This window comes from Stigmatopora argus, chromosome 4 (assembly GCF_051989625.1).
Source record: "Stigmatopora argus isolate UIUO_Sarg chromosome 4, RoL_Sarg_1.0, whole genome shotgun sequence".
NCBI lineage: Eukaryota > Metazoa > Chordata > Actinopteri > Syngnathiformes > Syngnathidae > Stigmatopora > Stigmatopora argus.
Genome location: NC_135390.1, coordinates 14,523,113 through 14,540,641, shown reverse-complemented (window position 1 = coordinate 14,540,641; position 17,529 = coordinate 14,523,113). Strand labels below are relative to the sequence as shown.

At 38.8% G+C, this 17,529-nt stretch overlaps 2 protein-coding genes and 1 long non-coding RNA gene across 6 annotated transcripts in view; 1 reads left to right on the top strand and 2 right to left on the bottom strand.

Moving 5' to 3' along the window:
• Positions 1-116: 116 nt before the first annotated feature.
• On the top strand, positions 117-5,691 carry LOC144072966 (neuronal acetylcholine receptor subunit alpha-7-like). The gene is made up of 10 exons (XM_077598421.1): positions 117-256; positions 1,611-1,750; positions 2,138-2,182; positions 2,397-2,506; positions 2,584-2,663; positions 2,758-2,925; positions 3,061-3,255; positions 3,907-3,993; positions 4,099-4,208; positions 4,477-5,691. Exons 1-10 carry the CDS (start codon positions 205-207, stop codon positions 5,275-5,277), a joined length of 1,788 nt encoding a protein of 595 aa, XP_077454547.1. The 5' UTR covers positions 117-204; the 3' UTR covers positions 5,278-5,691.
• On the bottom strand, positions 3,142-7,647 carry LOC144072969 (uncharacterized). Its single transcript, XR_013299985.1, has 4 exons — positions 7,473-7,647; positions 4,414-5,273; positions 3,309-3,410; positions 3,142-3,234 (listed from the first exon to the last, which is right to left on the bottom strand). It is a non-coding gene; the product is annotated as an uncharacterized LOC144072969 (long non-coding RNA).
• Positions 7,648-8,185: 538 nt separating this feature from the next.
• Positions 8,186-17,529, bottom strand: part of LOC144073173 (growth factor receptor-bound protein 10-like) — a 44,341-nt gene continuing 34,997 nt past the window's right edge. For 3 of the 4 annotated variants that reach the window (XM_077598806.1, XM_077598805.1, XM_077598804.1), the window contains exons 8-18: positions 15,137-15,252; positions 14,845-14,919; positions 13,301-13,438; positions 12,994-13,104; positions 12,637-12,735; positions 12,072-12,149; positions 11,784-11,900; positions 11,476-11,542; positions 11,310-11,397; positions 11,117-11,210; positions 8,186-10,732 (exon numbers count right to left, since the gene is read on the bottom strand). In XM_077598806.1, coding sequence (XP_077454932.1) covers positions 10,586-10,732; positions 11,117-11,210; positions 11,310-11,397; positions 11,476-11,542; positions 11,784-11,900; positions 12,072-12,149; positions 12,637-12,735; positions 12,994-13,104; positions 13,301-13,438; positions 14,845-14,919; positions 15,137-15,252 — 1,130 coding nt within the window. In that variant the 3' untranslated portion in view covers positions 8,186-10,585. The remainder of the gene's footprint in view (positions 10,733-11,116; positions 11,211-11,309; positions 11,398-11,475; positions 11,543-11,783; positions 11,901-12,071; positions 12,150-12,636; positions 12,736-12,993; positions 13,105-13,300; positions 13,439-14,844; positions 14,920-15,136; positions 15,253-17,529) is intronic. The other variant, XM_077598807.1, reaches the window with a different exon arrangement.

The following is a 17,529-nucleotide window of genomic DNA, read 5'->3' as shown; positions in this document are numbered from 1 at the left end:
CCTAGTGTTAGTTTTAATGCATCTCTCTCCCCCACCCTCGCTCCCTCTCTTCACTACTACTCCCCCTTTCTTCTCATCCATTCTCCTGCTTCTTCCTTCACTCCACCACTGTTCATTTCACACTCAACTTCTCCTCACATCTTGATTCATCCATCATCTTCCACCGTTCTGTTTCTGACCATACAAGAGGGGAACACCTGCAGTATGGTGCAGACTGCAGCACTTTGGCTTTTGACACTTGCTACTTGGCTGCCTGGTGAGTGACTTTGACAGAGTGGGCTTTAACACGTGTGTTTTGTTTGTTTGTATGACCTTGCATATTCACGCCACTGAAGAAGCTTTGTGATGACAAGTGTCATGCATGTGATGTATTTCTCTCTTTATTGTCGAGACATGCATTAAGGTATTGCTAGAGCCATCCTGCTATAAAGAGGCAGTCATAACACGGAGTTAGGTAAAGGATTAGACTCAATTACTGTGACCTGTATCATGTACCTAAAATGACAAGTAAATACTCAAATAAGCAACAGTTTACTGCTATGATAAATGCTATATTGGTTTTATTTAAAAGAAAAATTGGTACCTTCATGCACATACTTAAATAAAGTGGATATCAAGTTTGCTCTCTCCTCCATGTGTTTGTACTTTACTGCAATGTAGAAACTGAAAAAGGGATATTAAAAAGCTAGATGCGTGCTTTTTTAAATCAGGGAAATTCCGGTACCAATTGTTAAACTACAAAACACATTTAGTAGAATGTCCAGAAGACACAAAATATAATTAGTGCCTGCTATGAATACAATTAAATGGCAGTTTTTTCTCCAGCAATCTATTTTGCACCACCAACCCCTAACTGTTATGATATTAAGTGTAGTGTTATATCGATTCAACTTTTGCATTGCTTTCTCCTATGCCAAAAAAGTAATTTTCTTACTCCCATTTGTGCATAACCGTGAAACATCGTGGAGAAAATCCAACTTCAATTTATATCAGTGAAGCAATATATAGCTTCCTAAATTAATGACAAAATATTTTTTTATAACTTCAAATTACTTTATTGCCAAGTTTATCTCTTTAATCGCAAGTTATATATTTTTTCCATAAACAATATTTTTTTTCTCCAACTTATAAATTACTTCTGCACCAAATCTACCTCCATCTACACCCATCTTAACAGTAGATTCATTACATAGGTCAATTCTTTTGTCTATATGTATATTGGGATGTGGCTTTTAAATGACCACTGTAACCACATCAGTTTCATTACACTGTTAAGAAATCACTGAATCAAAGCCCCCTCATTTGGAGTTACGGACCACAGAGTGAAAGCTCATATTCCAGTGAATTCTATATGTCAAGGTTAGCTCTACTTTAAGAGCCTCACTTTCCACATAAGAAACAAAGCTGACATCTTTACAACAGCATGAAAAGATTGTGTGTCCACCAGTGATCAATCAGGGCATGTAATCGATTAGAAGTAGCGAGGTTCTATTACTCTTTTGCTTTCTTCTGACACAGCGTTCTCTTTTAATGGTGCTCCTTTCACGTGTCTTTTTCTCTCTCAACATAATCGATACATTCCAAATTCTCCATCACATCGACCGACCAAGAGACAACGCAGGGTCCCCAGCAGCGATTTTTGCTCAGGGAGTTGCTGAAAGATTATAATCCCATGGAAAGACCTGTAGCCAATGACTCCCACACTCTCACGGTCCACTTCTCCATCACGCTAATGCAAGTCATGGATGTGGTAGGCAACAACTCAAACAGCACAACACAAATGATGCCTTTTGAACCAACGTCCTCAAGCAGTACACTTGCTTCTGTCTGTTTAAAAAAAAAGGCCGATTTACCTCCTACTTTTTCTTTTGAAGGAATGCAAGTGAATTTGCTCAAATCGGCTTGCAGGATGGACAAGGGTTTAAGATGTCCATATCTATTAATATTCATTGTTTGATTAATAATAAATGATTCATTATACTTTGAATAGTTATTAAAATGGTTCTCGAATACAGTGGTACACAGCGGGCTTCATCAAGGTTGAAATATGGCTCTTTTTCTTATTAAAAAAATAGTTAAGCTTTCCATTTCACACATTAATTTTCATGTTTCCTCATTTACTTTTGCATTGTTAAAGGATGAAAAGAACCAGCTCCTTACCACAAATATATGGCTACAGATGGTAAGTCATTCATTAATAATCTGCTATTGTATCGGCATTTATATAAACCCCCACACTGTCGCAACGCAGATGGCAGGAATACGTGGAACACAAATGCAGAATTGAATAATTAAATACTTATATACCCACACATAACCGTTGTATATTTTATGTCTATTATGCTGGGTTGAGCACTAGAATAATAATCAGTGAGATGTAAATGTATGCCCTACAGCAGTGGTATGATCACTACCTGCAGTGGAATCAGTCACAGTACCCCGGAGTTAAAAATCTTCGCTTCGCCGCAGATCAAGTATGGACACCTGACATTTTGCTTTATAACAGGTACGTGGCGCAGAACAGCAGGTATCCCGCATTCATACTCATACACACGCACACATTGATCACTGTCATTGCTGCAGTGCTCACGAGAAGTTTGACGCTACCTTTAAAACAAATGTGCTGGTAAACTCCAGTGGCTTCTGTGAGTATCTGCCTCCAGGTGAGTGCTATTTTTTCCACATTCGGAAAATATTCAAATTTATAACGCTTTTGGAACAGATACATTTCCTCTTTTTATATTTTTTTACCCAAAGGAATATTTGTCAGCACCTGCAATGTGGATGTGCGCTGGTTTCCCTTTGATATTCAGCAATGCGAGTTGAAGTTTGGATCCTGGACATTTGACGGTTGGCTGCTGGACATTCAGATGAAGGACGCAGACGTGTCGGGATACATGCCCAATGGAGAGTGGGACCTAGTGGGTGAGTTTGAATGTCTACATCAGGGCTTTGCAAACTACTATACAAATACAGTGTGATGAATTGAGATATTTTGGTTGTGATTTTCTTGACATTTTTGCTTTTTTCCTATCTTTGACCTTCCCGTGTCCTCCTCAGAGGTTCCTGGAAGTCGCCACGAGATTTTCTATGACTGCTGTGCAGAGCCTTACCCTGATGTGACCTTCGTGGTCACCCTGCGCAGGCGGACACTCTACTACGCCCTTAACCTTCTCATCCCTTGCGTACTCCTCTCGTCCATGACGCTGTTGGTCTTCCTGCTCCCAGCCAACTCTGGAGAGAAGATCAGCTTGGGTGAGGAGGCACAGCTATGAGAAAGCGTACTCGGGATATAAATCAAAACACACATGCCCGCCGTCTTCAACACTCCTGAGAATTTCGGAGCGTCTCGCTCTATCAGCATGAGAGGAACATTTTTCTGTCAAGCTACGTAGACACTGTAGTGAGAACTGTGATGGGACCGGGAGGGAGAGAAAGAACAGACAGGAGGGAAGATGAGAGGGTAAAACAAAAACAGTTGTTCCAAAGTCACTGGAATTAGAACTCAAGCACAGCATACCAAGTGCAGAGTTATGCCTCAAACACCATCATTTGTTCACAGAAGTAAAACAGATGTAACATAAGATAAAATGCATAAGAGAAGTTTGCAAAAGAAGTTATATATGGTGCTATTTAATTTGAAATGCCAAACAGATTTCGTGGGACCCTGTGATGTCTCTTTGAGTGCTGAGTCTTGTCATGAGCTCTCTTTAAGAGACACAGAGCAAGTGTAGCAATATTGAACAATTAAACCTTTTACAATGGCCGTTTGAATAGTCGGCTTATTTCACGATGACTGTTGCAAAAAACTCAAAGTAACATTTAAAATCCAGTGCTGACCTTTAAAGTTTGCTGAATTGAGGTCTCTGGAAGTGTACAGACAGCTGTTTTATGTCATTCTTTCAGGAATTACTGTTCTACTTTCTCTGACCGTCTTCATGTTGATGGTTGCTGAGATTATGCCTGCGACTTCAGATTCAATACCTCTCATAGGTCAGTTGCTACTTTTTTATGTCCTTTAAAAAACTGCTCGATATTGGTCTTGTTGGATTTTAAGGAAGCTCAACTCATTGACAATCTACACATTGTATGTTAAAGGTCAGTACTTTGCCAGCACCATGGTGATCGTTGGGATGTCTGTAGTGGCTACAGTCATTGTCCTTCAGTTCCATCACCACAACACCAACAATGAACAGATCCCACATTGGGTGAGTTGGGTCCTCTATGTTCTAAAACTTAAAGGTGAGAGCTATTCACTAAGTCTACATCAAGTCAAACCTGGTTTCACATTTAAATAAAGAGGTGTAAAAACAGGATGCATTCTTGGACTTTTCCATTAGTGCCACTCTGGCTTTTGTGTGAATCAACATTTCATAACCCCCCTTGAGACTTTCAAGCACACCTCAGTCTTACCATTCGTTTTCTATAGCGCTTGTTCTCTTTCATTCAACCTTTTCTATTGTCATTGTCTGACAGGTCAACCTAGTTCTGCTCCAATGGGTGCCTTGGTTCCTGAGGATGAAACGTCCAGGTGAGGGAATGGAACATGATCGTCCACAGAGCCAGGCAGACACTCAAAGCAAGACCCTGTCCTCACCTGCCACTCAACTGAGCGCCATCATCCCCCAAAGCCTGGCCTCCCTGAGAGCCAGCCTGGCCCAGCTCCAACAAACCCCACCTCACGATTGCATTTCTCAAGCTGTTATACTTCCACATGTCATCCATAGAGAGCCCAACCCCAATTTGCACCCTCAACCCAACGGTCATCTGCCCTACATGGGATTCCAGGCCTTTCATTCCACAGCAGAACTGGAAGCCCAGAGTCACAGTCAAATAAGGGGGTCCTATGGACCCTACGAAGACAGAGAAGCTTCCGATGGAGGAGAAATTCCGAGCCATCAACAATTTTCATCGGGCAAGTCGCAGGAAACGGCATCCATTAACGCCGACTCATCGACCATGTGTCCGGGGTCGGCTGGTTTAGAAGCGGGTACGGATTCAGGGAGGGCTGCCTTCTCAGACGCCCACAGTGGCGTCATTGCAAGCGGGGCAGTGGAAAACCAGCTCAAGGCCCTTCTCAGCGAAGTGCAGTTCTTGGTGGAACGGGTTCGGGAACAGGACCGGCAGCTCAGTCTAGCTGAACAGTGGCAGTTCGCTGCAGCCGTCATCGACCGCCTGTGTCTGGTGGGCTTCAGTGTCTTCAACATAATCTGCACCATTGCAATTCTCATGGCCGCACCCAATTTTGGAGACGCTCTGGCCAAAGACTTCCTCTAAAAGGAGAAAAGACAAAAGGAAGAGTCTTTCCAAAACACACTCCATTTTTCTTTCAAGACACATTTTGCTATGATAATATGATAAGTGCATGTGCCTGTGGAACCCTCTCATTCATCTAGATCATTTCATCTTCAGGGAATTTAATGATTAAAACTGGACTATTTTGATTTTCTTAGATGATGTTTTACTTTACTTTTCATCAAAGGAGACATGCATGAACAGTTCATGCTGTGACCTGAGTGTTGGTTTAAACCGGAGTATTCATCCTCAAGTTAAAAGCACACTGACATGCAAAAAAACCCTAGAAAGCTAAAGATGTTAAGTATTCAAAATAAAATGTGTGCGTCCTGACACGGAATGATGCCAAGTGTACGCATGTAAATGATATTTAAAATCTTACCTCTTTCTCTTTGACTAAACAAAAAGTACACATGTTCAATGGAGAGCCTCTGGTTGTCCTTGTTGTCAAGTGTTGTTCATTACCGTATTTACTCCCATATAAGCCGCACCCTTAAAATTCCCTTTAAATCGTTGAATTTTACAATTTCTCGCGCATAAGCCGCCCCCCGATACACAATTTTCACCTCCATATTCATGGATTTAATAGGGAGTACAAATGTATTACTTTGAAGGGAAAATCTGAAGAAAAATAATCACACGTGGTATTTCTAAGCTACTGTATGAATCAAAATCACATTATTAGGGTCAATATCATAAGGAATTAATTCATCCAGTTATGGTTGTTTTCTTACTACAAAACAGAAAATAACCAACAAATAGTAAATGTTCCTTTGCCGACATATACTAGTGAAAAAGAGTAGTATAGCAAGTCTTGTGCGCATATAAGCCGTACCCTTGATTTGGTCATCATTTTTTTTGTTACAAATACAGCTTATATGCGAGAAAATATGGTACTTTTCCGGAGCAAAATATCAAATATTGATGGTATCGGTGGATAAAACTTCCCCAGAAAACAAAACAATGAAATCCAAATGAGCTGTCACTATTGAAGGCCCAACAATCAAAGTAGTCCTTGTGTTAAAAGGCAGTCTATGATGAAATCGTCTCATCACACTCAGTCTGTCTGAATTACCAGACAGAGCCTCGTACTGGCAATTTCGGACCCTGAGGCCACCAAAATGTGCTGTACCGCCCCTCCACTCGCAAACAAACCGCAATCCAAGCCACAGCTATCCAATCCAAGCTTCCTTTTAGATGACAAGTGCGCAAACCCAATTGCATAAAAAAGGTGACTTTACAGGGAAGAATTATAAAAACTGGATGAAAGTACTTCTTTCCATAAATAAATTTAAAAAAAAAATGGTTGGGGAGTAGCTTTTGATATATTTGAGACCCTGGAAAAATACTTAGGTAGCTTAGCCAAACACTAAATTGCTCTTAGGTACGATGAGTGTGAGCGTGCCAGGATAAGCTGTACAGAAAGAGTGATTAAAGCATGTGTAAGGTTCCCCTCGGAATATTTGGTTTATCATCTCTGACGGAACTTTTATGAAGATAAAGTATTGGGGTGGTGTGAAAGCATAACTAGTCAAAGAGTGATTGCGGTGGAGGGAGTGATTAGTGGAGCATAGCGATAAGGGGCAGAAATGAGACCGAGGGGATGATTGAAGACAGAGGAAGAGAAGGAGAAGCTAGGCTATGCAGTAGATGCAAGAAAGTCAAGAATTTCCCTGAGAGAGAGAAAGGGAAAAGGACAAGATGCTGATAAAGCAAACAGGCTTTTACAGTTTAAATGATTGCCAATTTAAGTAGGAGCCGGAGGCGGTTTGAGGGGAATGACCTTGACTTTGTCATGGATGCTTAACAGCAAGCACCACAGTAAACATAGTGCTCAATTAATGCTTTTAATCAACCTGGAGACAAAATTTGTCACACAGCTCGCAATAGATCTCAAGCAAGTGTGTCTAATGATGTGGTCGGTGAGCATACAGTATAACAAGACTGCGGCAGATCAGGTGACTGTGCTGTACAAGTGCAGTTGCAACACTGCAGGTGATAATTCGGAAAAATGCCACCCACTTGTTCTGCGTTAACTGCAAGTGCACTGAATGTGAATTTCACCAACAAGTGTTGCTAGGATGGACATGAAGTTAACTGTTTTATTATTATTTTTGTTAATTTATGTTTGTTTATTTACTCATAAAAATATATAAATATTAAAAAATAATACTCACATTCACATGTGCACATATATGCCAGTGCATGGTTGTCCGTCTCCTTGTGCCCTGCGATCGGCTGGCCACCGATTCAGGGTGTCCCCCGCCTCTGGCCCGGAGTCAGCTGGGATAGGCTCCAGCACCCCCCACGACCCTAATGAGGATAAAACGGTTCAGAAAATGAGATGAGACATAAATGCCAATATGACCCACAAATGTGGTGTACGAGTATTTTTTAAATTACCAAAAAGTCACTATAAGGGGTTAAACTGCTTCTTGCAGATATATGGGAAAATACATAATACAAAAATAGGAATGCAACGTTTGTATATATTACTGTACATATGTACAGTACGTACTGTCAATACTATGTACTATTAAGGCAATGCCATAAATGACAAAACAATTTGACGTCAAACATTTTAAAAATGCCTCAGCACAAGTCTGCTTACTTTCAAATAATATATAATACCTACATATATTAAAAAGAAATATACTTATCAATACTGAACTAGTTGTTTCTGACATCATCAACATCCAGTCGAAGAAATGGGGGCATCATATTGGGGGAAAAATTGATTTTGTTGTTGTTGGTTTTTACCTGAATAAAAGAAGAATATATTTAAAGCACATAATTTTAGATAGTTTGTGAGTGAAGACTACACCTGCTGTCAATTGAAATGGCATATAAATATTATGGATGCCAGTACCAGCCATAAAACTTCACACCCTGAAGTTGTACTTTTCCTTTTAATAGACAATCCTAACAAAAAGTACATAACAATAATAAAAAGTATGTATTCATAGACACTGTGTAATTACAATAGTCATTATATTAAACTTGCACTGGTCAATTATTTCACTGTGATGAAAACAAAAATAGCATACAACAGTGCAGAAGAAGAAAAAAAGCAATCTAAGATTTTCAAGTAAATCAGTCACATCCAGATACATTTGTTGAACAAATACTTATATAAAAAGGATTTATTTTAGATAAATAACAGCGACCATGCAAAAGGTCAGATAGTGTAGCTATACTGCAAATAAATTGTTAAATAAACCACGAGATAACCAGCAGCCAAATAAAGATGGTGGTTAAATTTTTCATTAGCTTTTACAAGTCCACTAAGTAACTCTCTGAATAGAAAATAATACAATGTACTATCAACTGCTTAAGTGACAATGGGATGGTTTGTGTCAGATAGTATGAAAATAAGCAGGCATGCCATTAGATTAAAAGGAATGATTTACTACAATTGGTTGCTAATTGATCTTTGTATTGTCAGTTAAGCCAAATGTATGAATCATGTTTTTTTAAAGAATAAATCTAATAAACACATTTCCATTTTATCTAAAGGCACTGAGTTGTAATCTTAAATTTCTAATTGATGAACTTAGTCAGAGAAACAAATATCCTTGGGGATTGAAACGATAGTTAAGCCTTAAGTATTATTTATTTCACAGGCAGCATGCAAACTCAATACGAGTTTGATGCATGTTCTGCTCTGTAGAGTTACATTAAAAACAATGAGCGATAATATGAATAAAAGTCACAGTTTAGACGGAGGAGTAAGTTGAGTTAGCAAAGGCAGAAAGTGAACTACAATTCTATTTTTCACATTTTTACAATCCCAAATTTTTAATTAAGCACTCATCTAAATAGATGGGGGCAATCAGAGTTGACGTTCTTCTAACATTTGTCTCTTATTTAGTCATATTTCTATTCTAGTCTGCGTTTTCAGCGTCATATGCCAACCTTAAAGTATTACAGTTTTGACAATTATCAGTACGCAGACATGTTTTTTGACAATTTGGTAATTTAATTTAGGACAATAGTAATTCTGGCAAATAACAGCCAGGGATGAGTGATATAAATCTTGATTTGCTGGTTGTTGTACTATTGAGTACTGGCTATGATGCCAATACACTTTTTATAGTTCACTCCAATTATTTGAAAAGGCATAATTATATTGTGAACAAATTTACATTCCAAGTTAATATTGAGGATATTTTCACGGAGTTTGATGCATCTTATGTGCTGACAATCGTCATGTCTTGCCTGCTGTATTAAGCTTAAATTATTACGAGCCATAATATTTCTAAAAGCCACCTGTGTACATTATGATTTATTTGCTCATAATTGACTTTTGTGTTGAATTCCTCCTGGAAAAAAAGTATGGGATGAAAAAAATTGAACTTACCAAAAACTGGATAGGGATTTGAGTAGCATATGTGGACATATTAAGAATGTTAAGACTATAGGAAATGGATGGTATTAAAAAAACAACTCTGCAAATAAGAAAAGCAGGACGAAACATTCTGTATTGTCAGCCAATTAAAAAAATATTTTTCAACATTTCAAGAGTGTTCATCACCACCTTCTGCAGACTCAATTGTCCACCAGACCAACTCCTGAAAATTAAAAAAAAAAAAAAAGTAAAAATCACTGTCAGTTTAGTCTTGCGTCTACACACCTCCGACAGTAGATGGAGGTGTCAGCTCACAGTTAAAATTAATGCCAACAACGGAGAAGTCCAGTACCCTCAAAGGCCACTCCCAGTTGGATGAGTGCAAAAGAAAAAAAGTGACAATCAACACAATATTCTCTGAGAACAAAAGAGTGGACTCCAGTTCTCAAAGTGCGGAGTGGTCCACACACAAGAAGGTTCATAGTCCTGTTGATTGTCCACATGAGGGCGATAGCCTTCACTTGAGCTGCAAGATTCAAACTCTTGGAGTCATTTGAGTCAGGCCCCAGCTTATCAAAGACCAGTTTCTGCAAAAGCATTGACGCAAATGGCAGTGTAATATGTTTTACCCCTTGTCCTCTTGACAACTACTCTGCGTGCAATTCGGTAACATTCAACACACTCCAAAATGAATACAATAAATCAGCAGTATATGGCGGACTCGCATCAACAACAATAATAATAATTAAAAAAGAAAAAGAAACAAAAAAAAACAAAAACAGCAATGACACATTAGTCAATTCGCAAACTTCTGAGAAGAATCAACCAATATTAACATTCGCTCTGCTTTGGGCAGAGTCAGGTCAAGTGAAAGGGGGAATAGGGGAATGTGGGAAAGGGGGGATATGATGGAAGGGCTCGTATGTCAAATGGGAGGAGGTGTCATAAGGCCACGACGGTGCAGGGGTGTTTGAGTTTACAAGGCAGCACTCCTCGGTTGAGCTGATAGAACTCCACCAATTGGATCAGGTCGGTGAATTTGGTGGCACCATCGTCAAGGCTGAAGAAGACTTGACCGTCTTCTTCACACTGATAGATAGGTGTCCAAAAGGAGTGGGGAAGAGGGGCAACCGACGAAAGAATTGAAGGGAGGAAGAACACAAATAATAAGTCAGGAGAATGTGAAAACAATAGTAAAGACTGAGGTTTTTTTTATTGGCCCGCAGCAAATGATGAAACTATAATTAAATGCGGTCAACAAAAGGCAGATCAAATTAAGTCCATAATTTATGATACTACATTGTGGGAAACAGAATGGTGCCATCTGGTGATGAAAATGGCCTGAGTTTACGGAATATGCCATGTTACTTCGTTCCTATTTGATCACTCCACGGACCAATTTTTTTCAGAGAATGAAATGATGAAAATTACAGAAAATAGAAATGCAAACATTTCTTTTTTAAAAAGCCTTACCGGTAGTATCTGGAAATGTTTGATTTTCTGGTGATGGCACAATGTGAGCACAAAAGCCTTGGGGTTACTCTGGCTGACTCGTAGAAGAAACAAACTGTAAAATAAGAACACACAAACACTTTTAACTTCACGGTTTACTTGTGTAAAGGGAAACGGATAAAGGCAGTTTTTTTGGGGTGGGGGCGGTTATTACCCATCGACTTGACCCTGCTGATGGATAATGCGATGGGATTCTTCTCTGGTCATTCTGCCATGGAACCACAACTGGGCTATGTGAATGACTGAAAATTGTTTTTTAATCAAGAAAATTAATGTAAAACATCAAATATCCAAGATTGTGTTAATTGTTGCCAATTTACCTGAGTTTAGTGAGGAGTGATGTAATGGACTGTGGGAGCCTGTGATGTTCATTCGGTGATTCCTCTTCTGAGGCAGATTTCAAATACAACCAAAGACAACGGGGTTGGTTACGATTCCACGTAAGCAACTGCTCGTGTACAAAACACATTGTAATTTGAACCTTAATTAATTTATGTTATATTTATATATATTAAATGAAATATTTATATTCCACATAGAAAAAGTAATTGAAAACAACAACAATAACTCAACAAAAAAAGCCATTCCCTAGCATATTCTTATTAAACTTGTGCTGTTTGAGACTCACCCTCCACGCCTGTCCTTCCTCCATCGCGGCGCTCTGAGCTTCCACAGGGTTGTCGATGACCCGGCCGATTGTTCCTGAAAAATCCATCGCCACCAGAGAGTTCTCCGACACACTTCGCTGGAAGGAGGGACAGGGCAGAAAACATGTTACGGTCAAAATGAAGAGTGTCAGTGTGTGGACACACTAAACGGATCTGACAGGATTTCAAATTAATGGTATTAGGTTTTAGGAGTTTATGGATGTCAGATTTAGGAGGCTTTAACTCCTTCTGTAATGAGGGTAACATACCACGGGTGCTGAGAAGTGTGAAAGCAGGGTTTTTCTTTTCTGGGGAATCTTGTAATTCTGGTACAATATAATCCCATACTGCAAAGAAAAGAAAACTCAGTAGTCCTTCTTGATGAGCGCATGCTAAAGAAGAAATGTGTATTTTTCTTATGCTTTTGAATTCCAATATCAATCAACATTTCACAGATTACTGTAATTTTCTGAAGCCTACAGATTTACATAATTGAATTAATCCAATGCTTGCATACTTTTTATACATTGTGTTGCTATATCAAGTTTTTATATAAATCGAAAAACATAAGAAAGATGGATCAGATTATTTGTTTGTTATACGTACATTACAGTAGTGTTATTTATTGTTTAATAAGTAAATATCAATGCGATGACGATGTATGGTCTATTTTTGTGTTACAATTTACTATCTATGGAAACAAGACATTGAGGTTATATGCAAAGCCTGCCCCAACAAACAAAAAAAATACTGGTATTAATTTATTGCATCAATGCTTTAATCTTTTAATATGTTCTTCAGTCTTCAAAATAAATGAAACCACAATGGTTATACCTTAAATAATCTAAAGGCAGTCATCCAACATGTCCTCCCTTGTTCATCTTCAGCACACAGAATCCTTAAATCCTTTAACTCCCCTCGGCATTTATTAGGCTGTAGAGAAACATAAATGAGAAGAGTGCTTAAAATATAAAGATTAAATGGCTTTCGCTCATATGATGTGGGATAAAACGATAAAAGATTTTCAAGATAAAGTCATCTGCAGCACCCTTTTATACATGCATCCATGGCAGAGGCCTCTCACGAGAGCGAGGGTTCAACTAAAGGTGAATCCTTCCGCCTCTCATGATATTTCAATCCTTCCTCCGCTCATAATATTTCACTCCAACTCCCCTGTTATCTGACACTCACCTTGATACAGAACTCGTAGTCTGTGGGTGCACTGTGCAGCTTTTTTCCTGTGGTGACAGTGAAGATGTTACTGTCTTCAAGGTCTGCTAGTAAATGGAGATGTCTGGGCTCCTGAAGACACAAATGATTCATTTGTCAGATGATGACAGAGATAGAAACTGCATAATGTTGCCCAGAGATTGGCACCGAGGGACTTCTGAACCAAATTGTGCTTTGCATTAATACAACTAAAGCAGGAAGACATAATCTTAAGTGGAAAAGGTTTTTCAATATCATGCAATGAGAGAGAGAACATATTTTGTGTCACCTTTGAGGTTCCTTTTGTAGAACAGTAAAGCCCTGAGCGTCGCAGGAACATGTAAACTTTCTTCCACGACTTTCTGCCCACATCTTTTACATACAGATAACCCTGAATCTCTGGACAACTACTGGTTGCTAGAAAGTTCTGAAACAAGAGGAAACAAGAGGTTACAGTGTGGTGTCGCCTCATTAACGGTGGCGGATGTCCAATCCATTTTGACTGGGAGGGTTAGCAGCAATCAGTGAAAAGGACTTGAGCATCCACAGCCGGTAGAAATAAATTTAATGTCCATTGTTTTCAATGACAGGCATGATTTAATAAATCATTTTATTGTATTTTATACATTTATCTGTCACTGATTTCAGACCAAACAAGTATAACACGTCAAAGCTTTTTTTCAAGAATTTTACAATTATATTTTACATATTTCAAGAACTATACTACAATTGATCTTATGTATATATATATATTTCAGCAATACGCTTATTTATTTATATATTTATTCATGTATTTATTTATTATCTTACTTATTACCTATCTATTTATGTCTAAAATGCCTTTCCTATTTCTGCATCCTCACCTTCTTGCTACTGTGACAACGAAATTTCCCGAATACGGGATAAATGTAGTTATCCAATCCAAAGAGCACATTCAGATTTCATGTTCATTTAAATGTGGGATGTCTAAGGCCACTGTGGGTGCAGGTTTTTGTTCCAGCCAATAGAAAACAAGCATAAACCTGCCAAATTTAATTCTGCTCCCTCCTACAAAGAAGAGGAAAAACAGAAAAGTTGTGGGTTCAGTCTTATGTGTTAGCAGGTAGTCAGAGTCTTATGGCAAATATTACTAACACCTGCTTAAGTTCGGAAAGCCTCTACTTTGGACGGCGCTCCAACTGGAACGTTGGCGGGTCTCGGAAAACTTAAAACTTTAAGTATTCCTGACAACTCCGGTTGACCGCATGTCTGTTTTTTATTTAGCCATCTTCATGGTGCATAACCGAGCAGAACGTCCATATGATTAGCAGGGAATTGAAAAGCTTTCTGTCAGTGGCATGGATGAACGGATGGTTTCCACTTGCGGTTGGGTGTCTGACAGTTCCATTACATGGTGCAGGAAAGAGCAGGACCGCCTTGGTCCAACAGGACAGAGCTTTCCGAATTTCCTCAAATTCTGCCCTTCTTACTTTGACATATTTATTCATGTAAAAAATTAACTAGTTCCTGAGGGTTTAGAGAACATGCAGTGTGTACCACATGCAAGTGTGCTCAGTGCAAACTTGCACAGGATTTTTGATTGCCTCGTCCTGTCACGCATTGAGGCCTGGGTTGCGTGTGCCGAGACAATCATGTGTCAACAGCGGATTAACAGTAGTTATTACAACAGGCTCTGACGAGACACACTGTCTCAGGGTCAGAGGTGAGGTATGTCAACTTGATTTTTCAGTTTGTAATGCTGACTTGCAGGTGAACGCAAATGGTTGCGTGTGCGAAAAGACACAGAAAGGCTTACTGGCGTAAGGTGTGTGTTTGCTTGTGTTCAATGAGCACCTGCAGGAGTTGCGACGATGGAATCGGACGATTGGTTTCCTGGCACCATGCAACCATGTGCTCTGGGAAAAATGTCTAGTAGGAGAAAAATAACACAACACAAGGGTAGTAATTAGATATCATCTGTCAAAAAGACAAAATCCACAACAACAAAAAAAAACACACTTGCAAGACGCGTCAGCTAGATCAAATGAAGACTTTGAATTTGGCTCTAATTGATGATAATAATGTTAAAAACATTGGGTTGAGAGGGAGATGTCGTGTAAAAGAAGTTGTCTGACAAAGTAATTACCAGAGGAGTTCTGAAGAATTCATATTTGGCATAGTTCTTCCTAAAGAGGAATCTACCGTCACTGCTCATGGAAGCCTGGACCTGTACCACCAACTCATGATCCTCTAGACAGCGCTCTAAGAGACAACACAAGAGAGATGAAATTAAATTTTTTACATAACCTGTTATGTTTTAGTTGGCTGGAGGTGGTAAACATAAACACTAAAAGATTAATCTTTGAAAAAGGATTTTCAGTTAAAAAAAAAACATGAAAATAGAAACCTGACAAAAGGAAATTTGTGCTTTTTAATTTTGGTAGTGATTTTGATAAGGACACTAAAGCTACATTTCATGCTTTTAAAAATCCACTATCGTAATTTCCTGTGCAGTTGTGTACATTCCCAGGAAATGACTTGCCCCTGATTCATACACTTTGAAGGGAAACTAAAGTGCTCTTATTAAAATAAGCACTGGTTTGATAGAATACTGGATCCATTAAGGTTGGAAAAATGGGATTTTGTCGGACCCTTTCAAATGAGCTTTGCCAATATGATCCCAGGTGGCCTATTCTTATTCACTGAGGTCACATTGTGTGATTCCAGTGTGTCCAATGTCATTGCAGTCCTAGTGTCGACATGATTTGTGTCCACTGTAATGCTGACACAAGCCATGACTCAGTCCTTTTTTAACAGATAAGTAAGTTCCCCTTTAATGGAACATATTTTTCCAGATTGAGACCATGAAAAGGGGTCATTTAATCAGTTTATTTTAATTCACTTAAGCTAGTGTTTTTTATGTGATATTTTCATTTACGCTCCCTGGGAGAACTCGTGAACGGTGTCACGACTCCTCTTTTAAATTTCCGTTTCATCCTGTCGCCTGTCTGATGAGTCACTCCTGTTCGTGACACTGACTCACCCTGGCAATACTACCTCACCGTCTCGTTCCTTATTAACCTTTCCGGACTGACAAGTGGAGGTCGACCTAACTTCTCAAAAGAGCCGTTTCATCCCATTCACTAATGTATGACTAGTAGGCAGCCATGGACAAAAATAGGACTCTGTGCTTCAACCTACTATTGTCCGGGTTGCTAACAAACCTCTCTAGTGTCTATATCTGTTCTGGTCCATCTCTCTCTCTCTAAACCACAAATGCACACATTAGGTAGGCACATGAATTTCATGAACCCTTTATCTCACATTGTCTTGTTTATCACCTAGAAATCCAATGCTGGAAAATGGGCAGTGAATAGAACCAATTTACCTATTAACAATAGTCATGCATATGTACTTTACCTCTTGTTTGAAACGAACACAGACTCTTCATGACATTAGGAAGTGTTGTGATGTAACGAACATTATACAGTTTTTAAATTGCATTTTGTCCTTCATTTTTCTTCATGACAAAGGCAAAATATTTGAATCATTGCAACAAACCACTGCTGATTGTAATAACATGTAGTGCAGCTTTGGCCCAAAAATACTTGCAAAATAAATATATGTAGTGCTACTCATTTTAGGACCACATTGTGATCTACTTATTCCACACGAGTTATACTTCAAAACAGTCTCCGTTTTGAAATGTGAATATACAAAGAAAAAAAATGCTTTCTATCGTTCGGAAGAAGCAAGGAAATTTAAAATTAATTTAGCTATTCACAGTGTTGGCTCCACCTGACTGCTTTAGATTCAGCAAATATTTTGATCTGCACATCAAATGTGCACAGGTGTCTTAAATGTATTAACCCTTGAAATTGTCACAATTGAAATCATTACCATATTATATGAATGAATTTGTGAATATGTGAATTCAAATTAGAAATGGAAATTATATTGCCCATTGACTTTCTATAATATTGAAAGAGAAAAAAAGACCTTGAATAAATTCAGGGGAACAGGATAGACAACAAATGGCCTTTAGAGAAAAGGAATTGGAGCCAAACATGATGTCATTCCAAACAAATAAAGTTAAATGTGTTTGGCAGCATTGTGCTGGCTGTGCTGATGAAAAAGGTAATCAGATTGTGCATGATTGCAAAAAAATAAAAAATAAAACTTGAATAATGCAATATTCTGGAATAAGGCAGACGAAAGTATGTGCACACCTCAGCCGAATTTGATGATATTTATCATGGTGCATGGAGGAGCAAGTTGAAACGGCAGAGAAAATACGTTTACATTTGATTTTATATTAAGTATTGTGATACATAGAATAGCCCTCCCTCCCCAAATGCCTTTTGCCCAGTTTTGTGAATTGTGGACTCCCAAGCACTGAAAATAAATCAGTTTGAGCTCCATTAGTGCTTTATAACCCCCAACACCCTCCCACACCACCACTACCACGTCCACAGGGAAACACTAAGTTGGTCAATATTCTCCTGACTTAATTTTACGCTTCAAAGTTCACACAAAGGT

Coding starts and splice junctions, on each gene's coding strand:
- LOC144072966 (XM_077598421.1), top strand. CDS start 205: ATGGTGCAGACTGCAGCACTTTGGCTTTTGACACTTGCTACTTGGCTG. Junction 2,926..3,060: donor TGGAGAGTGGGACCTAGTGG/GTGAGTTTGAAT, acceptor TGTCCTCCTCAG/AGGTTCCTGGAAGTCGCCAC. Junction 3,994..4,098: donor AGATTCAATACCTCTCATAG/GTCAGTTGCTAC, acceptor TGTATGTTAAAG/GTCAGTACTTTGCCAGCACC.